The sequence below is a fragment of the Pyrus communis genome, chromosome 15 (genome assembly GCF_041283825.1).
Source record: "Pyrus communis isolate YQ-2024b chromosome 15, ASM4128382v1, whole genome shotgun sequence".
Classification (NCBI taxonomy): Eukaryota; Viridiplantae; Streptophyta; class Magnoliopsida; order Rosales; family Rosaceae; genus Pyrus; species Pyrus communis.
The window spans coordinates 1,915,069-1,931,005 of record NC_142579.1 but is presented as its reverse complement, the minus strand read 5'-3'; the positions used below and the strand labels follow the sequence as shown (position 1 = coordinate 1,931,005).

Here is a 15,937-nt window from a genome sequence, read left to right as displayed (position 1 = left end):
AGTAAGTCATCTCTGCTCTTCTTGTGTTACAAAATGGGAAGGGGCATCATTTTATAGGGGAAGGAATGATGGGTTTTGTGTTAATAATTTTGGTCAATAGGCAATTGGTAATTCATAGGCTCCAATGGGGTAGTATCTGCCCAACTGGTCTAATAACATTGCTTTTATGGTAGGGGAGGCTCAAAATTTTTGGCATGCTTTATAAATCGTATTCCTTATTCCTAAATTGTTCAACAAAAAATATATATATATATATATATATTTGTTTAAAAATTTAGTTAAAAATGGGGTGAGTTTGGCAATCTTGCATTCGTTTTAGTGGTAGCCTCAGGAATTTTATTCCAGGAATTTTTTATCCGTTACCAGTTACCATTTCAAGTTTCAAATCCCCAAATTGAAGTGGTATAATCTAGCAATCTTGTTCAAGTGTTTGGAAAAACACTAGAAAGGATAGAAAAATGAACGAGTTTTTAATTGTCTTTATTATTTAGGGAGATGATATACCCACCCATTAACAGTATTTCTTCACTCCCTTTTTAATGATACTTTTAATGACAACTCTAACCTTTTGCAAAATGACTTATAAGGTCATCTTTAACTATTTTATTCTTTTGTTTTTGTATTAAATTCTGAAAATAGAAGGAACGAAAACATGAGCCTAGCAAGTTGGAACCACCGCACACAACACCAACCAAGTTGAATCCACCGTTTTCCTCATCTCTTATGTCAATTCCTTCCCATCCATTTGAAATCTTCATCAAACACCATAGACCCATTACAATTACCTTAAGAAATCTTGATAATTGGATTCTCTCATACCCATTTGACGTGGTTTTGATACCCCTCTTCTACGATTAGTCATCTACTTGAGTTGTAATTGCAGAGAGTGACTATGAGGTCGATCGAGGATGTTGCTCATCCTCATAGTCTTGATTAAATTAGAGACAGAGTTGGCTAACGGTGAGAAGGGGGTTGCTTGCCGTCGAGTGGGTGGATATGCGGCAGTGACTAATTTTCTTTGTAGGGATAGTTTAGGAATATCAGTGGGTGGGAAAAGAGTGTTTTTCATTTTTACCTTTAGAGTGGGGTGGGAAAATAAGGTGGGGTGGGTCTAGTAGCTCTCATTATTTAATACCAAGGTTATCTAACTTATATTAACATTCGATACCCCATCATTCCATGCTTAGGCGGATCCGACGTACAAAAACGGCATTCCATCATGATCCATACCGCATGCGAGTAAAGCATAAGCTCTGTTTGTTTGGAAAGTCTATGAATGTTAATTTAAAAAAATAAAATAAAATATAAAAAAACTTCTGTTATAATTCGAGCAGCATTTTGTTTGAATCGGATTTCCAACATTTGCCTTTTGTATTTAAATCCAATCAATTTTCTTTTCTTCTTAAATGTTTGGCCTTAAATTGTCATTAAATGGGCAAGAGTTTGGCCACTGGGTAATTGGGGTATAGTCATTGACATTTAAACTCTAAGCTTAGCATATATGGATGGGGTTAAGCATCCTATTCTCCATCCCCTTGCTAAATATGTAGGCAGGATATGTAAAGACTAAGAAGCGTTTGGTGTTGAGGATTGGATTGAAATGCATAAAACATTTCAAGGTATGTTGAAAGAAAAATTGAAAACATTGTGGCCAACTTGGAAGTAGGAATCAATAAGAAAACTTAAGGCTAGTTTGGGATTGTGATGCTTTTGAAAAGAAAAAAAAGCAACATGTTAAAAAATCTGGAACATCAAATATGTTTGGTTAAACAAAAAATAAAATAAAAATAAAAAACCGATGTCAATAATAGTAGAAAAGCAGAAGTAGAGCTTACCATGCTTATAAAAAAAACTTTTTTTTTTTAACATAGTGATCAATGCCAATTTAATGAAATTTTCAAATGGCAAGTATACCCCCCAAATTTTACAAAATTACAATCTTTACCCTTACATTATTCTCTTTGGCAATTATTATATCACATTAAATATCATATTTTTTTTTTAGTCATTTAGCATATTCACAACAATTTTATATAAAAATTTACCAAACACTTAGACTTTTTGTTTTATTTTTTTTATTTTTTTTATAAGCAATTTTACAAAAAAAAAAAAAAATTTACCAAACACTCTAATTTTATTTTACAACTGTTTATTCTTACATCATAGTGGAAGTAGTTTTTTTTTTTTTTTTTTTTTTTTTTTTAACATAGCAATACCAAACTAGCCATTATTCACTACAATTATTCCTAAAATGGTAGGATGAAGGAGAAATTTCATTCATGTTTAGTCCCCTTTAATCCGATCCTCTATATAAAACGAGACCTAAAGTCAAGAATGTCATAAATAAAATAGGTTCCGAAAAACTATACAAATATAACCACTTGGATATATATATATATATATATATATATATATATATATATTTGTGGAGCACTTCAATTCAAATATTTTAAACTAAATTTGTGGTGTCAGTTAGTATTACGATTTAGAAGTATTTTTCTTCACTTGTAAGTGAGAGATCCCTTTTTTTTTTTTCTTTTTTTTTTTTGAACAAACGATATTATCTACACTAAGGAGGTGGGGGAATGTGCTAAGCCTCACAATAGGCTAGCAATAATGTAGTTCAAATTCGCCTTTGGTGAGAGTTGCATGCATATCTAGAGAAGACCTATTCGACCTTCAATGCCACTAATATTGTCCTACAACAACAATATAGGGCACCAAATTTTCAAATTTGATCTCTGTTTTACTTCTCGCTGAAAAGCAAAATCAACTTTTGATGAAAAATCATCAAGTTCAACCCATTGGCTCGAATGCTACGCTTGAAGCGCATGCAACTAATTCTAGCAGCCACAAACGACAGAAGAACCATCATAGCCGTGGAAATGGGCGGCAACTCTAGCCACGGGCCCAAGGTCAACAAAGCAAAGGCCTTGCCAAGGGAGGCCCCTAGCTTTAAGAACAAGGGAAAAGCTACCATTTAATTGAATTCCATTACATTGTACATGTGATACCGTTGTGGATCAATGGACCATTGGTGTGACAGCCTGTCCCGGACTTTTCGTACCGTAGGGGTGAAATGACGGTTTTGCTCCTAATGGATAATTGTTGTTTGTGTGGCTGTTTTGGGTTCTTGGTTGGTTGCATCCCAGCCACACATTCATCATCATCCTCATCCCATTCTCCTGTTGACCCTATCTATCCTGAGACCCCCTCTCTCTCTCCCATTCCTATCTTCTTGTACGGACAACACCATAACCCTTGGAAACTTCACGGATCATGGAAACAAATTACACAGTTGTGCTCGTGAGGTCCTTAGAAGTTCAACCAAACCCATTTCAGGTAAGGATACCTTCGTTTTCACGTCGAACTCGAGATCCCCGATTTTGGTCATTGTTCATGCACACGTTAATTCTTGTGTTTTTGGGAATTTCAAGCTTGTAGGAAGCTTGGTGAGGTTCTTAGGAGGTTCGGGGTGGTTTGTTTGAAGGTTTTGGACGTTGGGATCGTGAGTTGCAGGTTTGGCCGGAGTTGGTGGTGTTTTCCCAGCGAGTTTTTGTGGGTTTTAGTGCTTGAAAGTGGTATGGATTTGTTCTGCTTGTTGTAAGCTTCATTTTGGTACCAATTTTGTGAAATTTGGTTGAAAAACGAGTGAGATATCAAGTTTAGAAAATTTCCCGGTTTTCCGGTGCCGACAATGGCGCCGGAGTTTGGCCGGAGAAGATGACAGAATATTCCGCCAGTTTGGACGGAATATTCCTAACGGTGTTAATGGAATCAGTTAGATTTAACGGAATATTCCTGATGGCGTTAACTGACGCCGTCAGTGTGCCAGGCACGTGCCTGCACGTGGGCGGCGCGTACGGCGTCGAAAAATTATTTTTAAAATATGGGGATGTTCATGAGGTTGAGTAGATCACGTTGGTGTATTCATACACCCCATTTGAGCATTGTATGAGAAGTTATTTCGTAATGTTGGTTATGTGCTTTAAAATTTACGTTTTTATAGTTGTTTCGCATATAGGTGAGACCTATCCCGAGGACGAGCGCGATCACTCGAGGCAAGGGGGTTACGACCCTTCTACATACCAGTGAGTGGGCTTTTGGTTTTCCGTATATACCTATATACTTATGTTTTTCCCAGAAAGTGAAATGGAACGTTTATACGTTTATATGTCATGCAATATGTTTGCCGTTTAATTATGCATTATTAGTTGTATATATATATATATATATATATATATATATATGTTTGGTGATGCGGACGCATAGGTAAGTGCCAAGTAAGTTATGGTTTATGTTTATGTTTAGTAGTGATTTGAGATGCATAGAGAGCTCATAACCTGCACCCCCGGTGTTAGTGTTCCCGCCCAGTGTTGGGCACAGTCCTTCACGTGATGTTCACCTCCCGCACCACACGCTCATCTTGGATCCAAGTTAGGTGCACAGTCCTGTCATATAGACCACTTTAAGTGGTTCCGACTCGTAGGTAACCCGCAATTATTCACCCAGTCTTCACGTGATCGTAGCACTTGAGCGTACTTATTATACACCCAGTCCCGTACATACCACTTTAGGTGGTTCCGACTTGTGTGCAGGTATAGTTAGTGAGTTGGAGATTTGAGCTCTAAATTCAGCCGTACAGGTCACGTTAGGTGACTCCGGCTGACAGATTACATGGCATTGTTTGGCATTACCTGAGTACTTGCATTTTATTTCGAGGCATTTGGCATGGCATATTTCTGAGCATGGTTATTATATATATGTATATTCTATTTTTCTGGGAGGAATACAGGTTTTACGGCGATGGGTTAGAACTTTGTTTATGAAATGATTTTTGAAAAGCTTTGTTTTTGCCCACTCACGCTTTCTGTTTTGCGCCCCTCCAGGTTCTAGTTTGGCTAGCGCTTTTGGTGGCTTCCCAGAGGATTTTCCCGGCTTATCTGACAGATTATCACCAGTGTAGGACCACCTTTGGGTGTGTTTATTTAGTGTTGTTTCTCACACTTACGCTTGCACATGTATGTTATTTACTTTGTGTATAGCTAGGTTTGTTTTTATTCGTACTTTTATTATTATTTCTTAGCTTCCGCACTGTGCACATGGTTACGTCACTTCCACATGATGGCCAGCATGCCCTGATCTCGGTCGGGGTGTGTCAATTGGTCACACATATATCGAGCTACCCCTGAGGCTATTGCCAAGTATCATTCCTGTCATGAGTCTAACCTTGCACATGTGGAACATCCCGACGATACTACCACAACTATAGAGATTTCAAATTTTCAGGTGGCATCCACTCCTATGGAAGAATGAAGTTTATTTTTCTAGAGATGTTCGGGTGGTTTTTACCCCTAGTTGTTGAACCCAATATGGAATAACTTGTTTGGTTTGGTTTGTTTTGAATTATGGATAATTATGTCATGGATATTATTTCTAAATTGATTAATTGAATGAATAAAATTATATATATATATATATATATATGCATGTGATCGATTCAATTAATTTATTTCTAGGTATGACTAGTGGGGAAGTTAGTTGTTTGGTTGATAGTGCTACCACACACACCATCATGCGTGAGCAACACTATCTTACTAACATCATACCTAAAAATGCACTTTTGACAACCCTTTCAAGTTCATCTAACTTGATGGAACAATACAGAAAGGCTCGTATAATGTTGTCTAATGGTATTGAATTAACCATTAAAAAGGCCCTCTATTTTCCTCGTTCCGAAAGAACATTGCTGAGTTTTAGAGATATTCGAGATAACAAATATCATATTGAAACCACTGAAGAAAATGATTATGATCATTTCTTACGAATAAGGCCAGAAGTGTATTCACAAGAAGTTGGAATGTCTCTTGAGTGGGTTGTACATCACAACTATTTGAGTTATAGAGACCTATCACATGGACGACCCTGAGCCTGGGTTCCAAACCACTTTCCTGTCTTGGCATGACCGGATGAGACATCCTAAACGGGATATGATGCGCCATATCCTTAAATCTTCATATGGGCATCATATAACCTCTTATACCGGATACTCGACTTGCAAAGCATGCTACTTGGGCTAGTTGAACACTCAACCTTTATCTACAAAGATTAATCAGAATCCTCCAAAGTTTCTTTAGAGGATTCAAGGGGATATTTCTGGACCTATCCAACCAACATGTGGACCATTTAGATACTTCATGGTGTTGGTTGATGCATCGACACGTAGGTCATATGTCCGCTTAATGTCCACATACAACGCTGCTTTTGCGAAACTCTTAGCTCAAATCATTAAACTTAGGGCTCCACCCTGATTATCCGATTTAGTAAATTTGACTAGATTATGCTAGAAAGTTTACGTCACAGTCCTCTGATGATGATTGCATGTCAATTGGGATTGAAGTTGAGCATCTTGTACCCCATGTTCATACTGAAAACGGTCTAGTAAAAAGCTTTCATAAAGCACATTCAATCGATAACTTAGACTTTGGTTATGTGAACCAAATTGCCGGTATTTTCCTAGGGCTATGCTATTCTGCATGCAGTTATGTTGGTTTGCTTGAAGCCCACCAATACCCAATCTCTTTCACCGTTATAGTTGATCATTGGATACAAGTCTGATGTCTTGCATTTAAGTGTGTTTGGGTGCGCAGTCAATATGTCAATAACGACGCCACTACATACCAAAATAGGTCCTTAGAAAAGAATGTGAATTTATGTCGGTTATGATTTGCCATCAATTATTCGCAATTTAAAGCCCTTGACATGAGATCTCTTTACCGCATGTTTTGCAAATTCACTTTGATGAGACAATCTTGCCATCGTTAGGAGGAGATAAGAATGTTAACGTTTCTATAGAACGTCACAAATTGTCGTGGTATGCTCCCACTATGTCTCATTTAGATCCCCACACTGCCCAGTCTAAAACTGGAGTACGTCGTATTCTAGGTCTTTAAAGAATTGCTCAAAGCATGTCGAATGCTTTTACTGATCTAAATAAGGTGACGAAATCATAAATACCAATTACAAACGCACCTACAAGGATCGATGTACTTTAGGTAACATCGCCTCAGAAGAATGAGTCGTCGCCGAATGAAGGTCAGCCGCACCTCCCACGCAGGCTAGTACATTGTCAACTAGCCAATCATCTACTCCTACCCTGAAGCATGACATACCTCATAGTTCAAAGGATTTACAACCACGGAAGAGGAAAACGGCACAAACTAGTGATTATAGTATGAATTCAACCATCGCTTACTCATATGTTCCAACATATGAGGTTATTCTAGATTACGGTGATGTCTTAGATAAGACAAATCGGCCTCCCAAGAATCATGAGATTCGGTCCATTACGCAGTATTGGATAAGATTTGAAATCAGAATAAGATGATTGTCGACGATGCCTTTGCATACACAGTAACTATTGACTTCATGCTTATTTTGGTTCAGTTTCAGAAATAGTGTGAGTTATTTTAGTTCAGTTTCAGAAATAGTGTGAGTTATTTTTTTGTAGTTCCATAGATAGTATGAGTTATTTTGGTTTAGTTTCAAAAATAGTGTGAGTTATTTTGTTCAGTTTCAAAAATAGTGTGAGTTATTTTGCTATAGTGTCACATCCCAGCCTGGGCCCCTACCACATCTTGGGCTCAACTCCACCGTAGTATGATATTGTCCGCTTTGGGCCCCGACCACACCTCACGGTTTCGTTTCTGGGAACTCATACGAGAATTTCCTAGTGGGTCACCCATCCTGGGATTGCTTTCGCGTGAACTTGCTTAACTTCGGAGTTCCTACGGAACCTAAAGCCAATGAGCTCCCAAAAGGCCTCGTGCTAGGTAGAGATGGGAATATACATATAAGGCTTACAGGATCCACTCCCTTGGGCGACGTGGGATGTAACAATCCACCCCCCTTAGGGGCCCGACATCTTCGTCGACACACTTCCGGCTAGGGATTGGCTCTGATACCAAATTGTCACATCCCGAGCTTGACTCCATCGTAGCACGATATTGTCCACTTTGGGCCCTGACCACGCCTTCACAGTTTTGTTTCTGGGAACTCACACGAGAACTTTCTAGTGGGTCACCCATCCTGGAATTGCTCTCCGCGCGAACTCACTTAACTTCAGAGTTCTTACGGAACCCGAAGCCAGTGAGCTCCCAAAAGGCCTCGTGCTAGGTGGAGATGTGAATATTCATATAAGGCTTACAGGATTCACTCCCCTGGATGATGTGGCATGTAACATATAGTTTCAGAAATAGTGTTGGTTATAGGGCAGTACCCAAATTGAACAAAAATATATCCATTTACATATTAATTCTCCCAAGAGTAGTTGTATTAAAGGTATGTTTAGAAGTGACACCGGATTTCCAAAACCACTTGTGGCATAAGTATTCGCCTCTCTTGTGTTTTCCTAGAAATTCACTTCCAAAACATTTAAATCGTGAATTAGTGTTACAAATTTAGGGGTTAGACGAATATGCATATAGAGGAAAATGTTGGTGGAGGTTTGGGAATTATACGAAGGAATGGAATTGGTCATCAATAAAAAGTAAATAAAAATCTCTAATTAAATAGAAAAAACAAATAATCTCCATTGGAGCTCTGGATTGACCATGACTTCTGTCCCACTTCCTTATCCCATTAATCCCTCCATATTTATAGAGCCAAACTGCATTCCATGGAGTTGAAATTCAAGGTTTTCGTGATTTTTCTGCTGTTGTTTGCTTTTATTTTTTATTTTTTAAAATTCTTTTTCTGAATACTTTTGGGCCAAGCAACAATGCTCCCAATAGCAAACCCTGATCTTAATATCCCACTCAATTCGAACAGCAAGACACCAAAGATTGGAAGATTGAATTGAAGTCAGTGGACCCAAGCTTTTCGTCGGTTGAGATTTTGGGCCAGAGCGGGTCTGAGGAAGCAGTGAGGGCGATACCCGAATGTTCGTCGACAAGGCAACAATCTCTCCTCTCCTCTCCTCTCCTCTCCTCTTCTTCTTCGCGAGAAGATTGTCATTTTCATGTCATGAAGAAATGGGGGAGACACATATGGGGGTGACAGAGAATAGCAAAGAGATGAAGATAGATGTTAAACGGACAAAAAATTGGTGTCAGGGCAAAATAAAAAATTCATTGTTTTCCCTCTTTTAATTGAACTGGCTTAGTATTGGACTTTGTCCTAACCATTAAATAATGTTATTATATAGTTATTTTTTTTTTTTTGTTAACATTCAAAGTTTTCAAACTATTTTCATTAGTTTTCTTTTTTAAAATTTGTTTTTCTTTTAATTATAAATTTGCTTATTGACATGATTTTCATACACCATTACATTCAGAGGGCCTATTTATAATTTTTGGATAGGGCCACTAAATTCAGGAGGGCCTAATTATAGATTTGCTTATTGACATGATATAGAGACGGCACTAATCGTCGGCATCCGCCTCTCTTTATTTACCATATCAGTTTGGTAGCTTTGATGTGTGCTTAACTGATCGTGGACAAATTTTCCATGGGATCATGGGACAATGACTTGCAATCTAACTTCGTACTTTTCTCTTTCTTCTTACCTTCTGAATATTGACATAGATCAAAATTTTCGCACTTATTTTATGTGTGACTTTTTTGTAGTTTCTATTCTGGATTGGTATGTATTAAGTTTATGAGAACAAATTTAAGGCGGATTATGTTTACTAACACGTGTCAATACGATAGAGGCCACATAGATGTCACACGCAAAATGAGTACAGAAGATTTGAACTCATATTGATATACATGTTAATTTGCCTTTTGGGGTTTCAAAAAGAGCAACTCAACCAAAAAACATACCTAATTTGTATGATTTTTGCAGATACCACTTTAACGTAGTGGTGGAAAGCAACCATGCTAATGCCATGTGCGGATTTGATCCACATCAATTATCCTCCCCTCTAACAACTTACTATTTAACCCACTAACGCTATTGCTTACTTAAAAAAAAATTAATTATTTTATTTTATTCCCACATTTACTAGCACCAAGTATCAATCTACAGTAGAATAATTGTTCGAGCTTTGGCCAAGACAAGGTTGTTATTTGGCAATATCGTCAAGTTATTATCATTTAAACATAAAAATTAGAAATAAAAACAAAAATAAAAAGCAATAGTTTATTATTCTTTATTGGTGTTACTATTGAGAATGAATCTCACACGTGAAAATTGATAGACATTGCATGTACTTATAAGTAATTAGGCAACTCCTCATATTGCCAATTAGTTTTTTGATGGAACCTCAATTTTGTTCATGGTATCAGAACAAGATTGTCCCACGTGTGAAGCCCAACAGCTACATGCTCCCCATATTAAGCGATTGGTGTTGTCCACGTGTTAGACTTAAAAATTAACCACACGTGAAGAGGCGTGTTGAGAGTGAATCTCACATCAAAAAGAAGAGGAACCTTGCATGTACTTATAAGTAATTGGGTTACTTCCCACATTGCCAATTGGTTTTATGGTTAAACCTCAAAGTTCTTTTTTTTTTTTTTTTTTTTTTTTTTTGATACACACACACACATACATATATATTTATTAAGGAGAGCTTGAGAGTTTGAAACTACTACAATAATTTACAAAAAATTAAGTTTTGAACCCAAAACCTATATGTAAAAACCCAACACTCTATTAGCTAAAATATTTAACACATGCAAAATTTTATTTTTCACTGATAGTCCATCACAGAAGGCCAAATTTCTGAACAATTTTAATTAGCTACACCGAATGAGAATGAAATAAAACGAAAAGAGTGCATAGTTCATATATAAATATTTATAATCAGATCACAGATGACACTGGATGCTATACATGAGAAGAGCGTACAACTCTATATCTCTGAACTAATCCTCAATTGCTAGCTAGCCGAGCGCTAAATACCACGATGGTACCAAGTAGTACAAATAGTGGCATGCATGCAACTACGTTCGTACGTAATAGTTGTAATAGATGATCACTCTTATTCTACATAATAATATATGGAACCGAGCTAGCAAGCTAGTCATCCATGCATGCATGCATCATCAGTTGGGAAATGGAGGCTTGTGTGGTGGTTTTTGAGGTGGCTTGACAGGGCGAGTTGGGGGCTTCTTCCCAGTACCAGTTGGGGGTTTTAGTTTCCGAGGTGGCTTGTGATCTGAGTCTCTTCCCTCCTCCACCACATTCTCTTCAAGATGACGATCATGATGAGGTGGCTCATCTCCCTTACCCTTCGGTGGCTTATCTCCCTTACCCTTTGGAGGCTGCTCAACTGGCTTTGGTTTTGGGTCGTGTTCAGGGAATGGCTTGTGATCTCCGTCGTCATTATGTTCAAGTGGGGTTGGTGGCTTGCCTATTGGAGGTGGCTTTGGCTTCTTTTCCTTAGGAGGCAATTTCCCATCCAATGACTCTGCCTCTAATAAACGACGTCCGGTGTTTGGTTCATTGTGAGGTGGCTTGTGCTCCGGTGGTGGCTTCTTTCCCTTAGGAGGTGGTGGCTTCTTTCCCTTAGGAGGCAATTTCTCATCCAATGACTCTGCCTCTAATAAACGACGTCCATTGTTTTGTTCATTGTGAGGCGGCTTGTGCTCCGGTGGTGGCTTCTTTCCCTTAGGAGGCAATTTCCCATCCAATGACTCTGCCTCTAATAAACGACGTCCGTTGTTTTGTTCATTGTGAGGCGGCTTGTGCTCCGGTGGTGGCTTCTTTCCCTTAGGAGGTGGTGGCTTCTTTCCCTTAGGAGGCAATTTCCCATCCAATGACTCTGCCTCTAATAAACGACGTCCGGTGTTTTGTTCATTGTGAGGCGGCTTGTGCTCTGGTGGTGGCTTCTTTCCCTTAGGAGGCAATTTCCCATCCAATGACTCTGCCTCTAATAAACGACGTCCGTTGTTTTGTTCATTGTGAGGCGGCTTGTGCTCCGGTGGTGGCTTCTTTCCCTTAGGAGGTGGTGGCTTCTTTCCCTTAGGAGGCAATTTCTCATCCAATGACTCTGCCTCTAACTTAGGAGGCAATTTCTCATCCAATGACTCTGCCTCTAATAAACGACGTCCGTTGTTTTGTTCATTTTGAGGCGGCTTGTGCTCCGGTGGTGGCTTCTTTCCCTTAGGAGGTGGTGGCTTCTTTCCCTTAGGAGGCAATTTCTCATCCAATGACTCTGCCTCTAATAAACGACGCCCGTTGTTTTGTTCATTGTGAGGCGGCTTGTGCTCCGGTGGTGGCTTCTTTCCCTTAGGAGGTGGTGGCTTCTTTCCCTTAGGAGGCAATTTCTCATCCAATGACTCTGCCTCTAATAAACGACGTCCGTTGTTTTGTTCATTGTGAGGTGGCTTGTGCTCCGGTGGTGGCTTCTTTCCCTTAGGAGGCAATTTCCCATCCAATGACTCTGCCTCTAATAAACGACGTCCATTGTTTTGTTCATTGTGAGGCGGCTTGTGCTCCGGTGGTGGCTTCTTTCCCTTAGGAGGTGGTGGCTTCTTTCCCTTAGGAGGCAATTTCTCATCCAATGACTCTGCCTCTAATAAACGACGTCCGTTGTTTTGTTCATTGTGAGGCGGCTTGTGCTCCGGTGGTGGCTTCTTTCCCTTAGGAGGCAATTTCCCATCCAATGACTCTGCCTCTAATAAACGACGTCCGGTGTTTTGTTCATTGTGAGGCGGCTTGTGCTCCGGTGGTGGCTTCTTACCCTTGGGAGGTTCATCATGACCTGGGCTTCCCTTGTTCTTCGGTGGTGGCTTTTCTCCTTTTTGGGATTCCTGATCACCTGGGTGTCCTGGTTTGTGCTCGGGCGGTGGCTTCTCTCCTTTCTTCGGTGGTTCATCACCTGGTTGTCCTGGTTTGTGCTCTGGTGGTGGCTTCACAAACTCTGGATCCTCAGTGTGCTCTTGGGGTGGCTTTTGTCCCTTTGGAGGCTGATTGTGCTCTTGAGGTGGCTTTTGTCCCTCGGGAATTTTGCCTTCCACCTCTAGCAAGTGGTGTTCATTGTGTGGTGGCTTGTGCTTGGGTGGAGGCTTCTCTCCTTTGCCCTTGAGGGGCTCGTTATGTTGGGTTGGGGGCTTCTTCTCTGGGAATGGGAAAGGCTCTTCCTTGTTAAGTGGGGTTGGAGTCTTGTGATTTGGTGGGTTGTGGGAAGGAGGAGGCTTGGGAATTGGGGGTTTCAGGGCAAGAGAAGGAGTTGAAGTGGTGAAAACCACCACTCCGACAAGAAAAACTAGCAAGTAATTGGGAGACATCTTTAGACTCTTATGTTCTGGGATGGTTCGAAACTAGTAGAAGTGAGTGGCTTTTTATAGTGATGGGGCAACACTGAGGTCATGACACATGTCACCATGCACTTGGATTTTTTTACTGAAATGTGTGGACTCGTTGAATTTTGTATGGTTTGGTTTCTGTTATCTTTGTACAATTTTTATATGAGGAGGGGTCCATTTAGGGTCCTATTTGAGTTGAAATGTTTGACAACTTTTACGTTCATGCCACGCAGGGGACCTGTAGGAAAGCTAAGTTACACGATTGAGTGTTCACAACTCACATGCAATCAGTGACCTGGTACTCCAGCATCACTGATCGATATTATATTAGAAGATAATGTTTTAACTTTAGAAAGGACAAGACAAATAGAAAATATAGCGAGTTGCTTTTGCACGGTGTCTTTTAAACAAGTTGGAGAAAACAATGGTACTTTCTTTTCGAAATCAGTTCGACCTAAATGGCCTTCTATATTCGTCCATATAGCCGACTATATATGCACAAATAATTTTCAAGTTTTCTCTTCCATAAACTAGAAATATTGACTCAAATATTTTACGTTAATGCTATAAAAATATTGAGCTAATGATTTAGTAAAACAAACAATCCGTTGTAAAGTTATTCACGCACAAATTATATATTAGTCCATCGAATTGCAGTATATATCTCGAATATAAAAGAGATTCACTTCAGCAAATTTAGAGACTTATACCATGTTAACAGACTGTAGCGTAGACCAAATTGTTGTAAGAAATGAAACTCACTCGTGCATCAAATAAATATGGTACACAAGACATTACTCTTTCTTTTTGTTCTGTTCCAACGATATATATTATTTTACTTAATCTAAATGACAGAGGGGTGAACTCGGGTGTGAAACACAAAACATATTCTTCCTTTTTCACGTTGAAGCTCAAGTGATCGGATGATAATTAGTGCCGCCTTCAATGGTTTAAAGATATGGTTTATCAAGTTGTGACAAGATTGCGTGTGGCTTTAGGTTCTTTTTCACGCAGTGATTCACGATGCTGTCTTATTATATGCTATCCAATAACATTCAGCGGCTCCCATAATCACTTTAAGGAAATAAATTATGGAAACTGTATTCACTTTTGGAAAAAGCTAGCATGATGAAATTAATAGGATAAAATCATCGGTCCACAGATTTTGCTTGTTTCTACGGAGATCTTGTGTATCCGGTGGAATGATGGACGATATTTTACCGACGGTATATTTTATTTGTTTTAAGCTTTTTTGTCAATTACTACTAATCCCTATATCAGCGAGCCCGCAATGGTCTTTCTCCTTTTTCCACTTAGGATGACGACCTGTATTTAAAGTTGATATAAACGACACTAAATCGCAAGCTGTTTTAGTACATAGTTTATGTGGCTAGATAGCAGCTAGCTAGTTAAGCAGAGGCTGGCATGATTCACGTAAACAACATTAAGCAATTCCAAGGACCGATGTTATAAGAGTTGAGTGTATCTGTGGTACGTAACTTAAGTGTTTTACAAGTTTTGTCAAGAGCATTGAAATCTTTTCTTTTCTGTTATGTGTGAATGACTGAAGAGAGAAACTCTTAGTACCCATTTGAATGGAGGAATTTCAAATCTATGGATTTTTTGATAAAATTAAAAGATTAAATTGGTTGTTTCAACTATTATAGTCATTATATGCGACTATTTGAACAAGTGAAGGAAGAAAGCAAGTGAGTTTCAAATAATTCCTTGCACATTCAAAGGTGGAGCCATGAAGAGACCAGAATGGTCCCGGGCCCATCCAGACATTCTTTTTTTCACGCAAAAAAGTTTAGTATTTATAATCCAAGGTTTTTCATAGGCTTAGGGCCCCAATCCAACGTTTTTACTTTAATTTCTTTAATTGGATTTGATTTGAGATTGGTGGCTCCTATAGAGTTTGGGCAATTCGTTGCTTGTACTTTGAGAAGGCCTGGGTTTTAGGATCAGTGGAGGGAGAGAGAGACAGAAAGTCAGAGAGACTTGAGGTTTAGATTTAATGAAGTGGATGATGAGGACGACACCATACCAGACCTAAACGACATTGGTAGGTTATTCACCACACAATATAGTAATTTATGGAAGATCAGGAAAGTGTTTTAGATTGAGACATTTGGATCCCTTCTAGGCTAAAATTCTGACTCCACCACTCTGCATATTATTATTTCAAATTCATTTAAACGTACTACTTTGTGTGTAGTTGTAATCTTATTTGTCAATTCCAAATTACGTTTCTCTTTAACTTTCCATTCAAAGAAAGAGCATTTGGATACTTCTCTTCCATTCTTAAAAGGTTTCCACAACTCGAAGCCTCTGGGCCAGTCAAAAAATGCAGAGAAGTTAAAAGTCAAAAGGTATATATAGCTTCCGTTATATAGATGCAACGTGGACGAAATTTCCTTTTGTTTGTTTTCGGGTGTGTGTGTGTGTGTGTGTGTGTGTGTGTGTGTGTGTGTGTGTTGTCGGTGTAGTGACATTGTGTGAAAGCATGAAAGCAGTTGTAGAGTCATGTGGCTGCTTTTGCTACAGGATCTGAAAAAAATTCTCAGAGTCACCTCGGCATGTAAGGTTACCAATTTATTTATGTTAAATTTCAAGTAGACGGGTTATGGGCCGACTTCAACAACATCGATATTGTTCCCATTTGACCACATGCTCAATCCGT

General features: G+C 39.0%; 1 protein-coding gene across 3 annotated transcripts; it reads right to left on the bottom strand.

The window, feature by feature from the left end:
• Window positions 1-10,765: 10,765 nt before the first annotated feature.
• LOC137711660 (uncharacterized) lies at window positions 10,766-13,236 on the bottom strand. 3 transcript variants are annotated; one of them, XM_088685825.1, is made up of 3 exons: window positions 12,933-13,236; window positions 12,827-12,893; window positions 10,766-12,706 (listed from the first exon to the last, which is right to left on the bottom strand). In XM_088685825.1, the coding sequence occupies exons 1-3, from the start codon at window positions 13,234-13,236 to the stop codon at window positions 11,050-11,052; spliced, it is 2,028 nt and encodes a 675-aa protein (XP_088541951.1). In that variant the 3' UTR covers window positions 10,766-11,049. The 3 variants fall into 3 exon arrangements, with proteins under 3 accessions (XP_088541951.1, XP_088541950.1, XP_068307020.2); XM_088685824.1 differs by having other exon boundaries at window positions 12,827-13,236; XM_068450919.2 differs by having other exon boundaries at window positions 10,766-13,236.
• Between the last annotated feature and the right edge of the window lie 2,701 nt (window positions 13,237-15,937).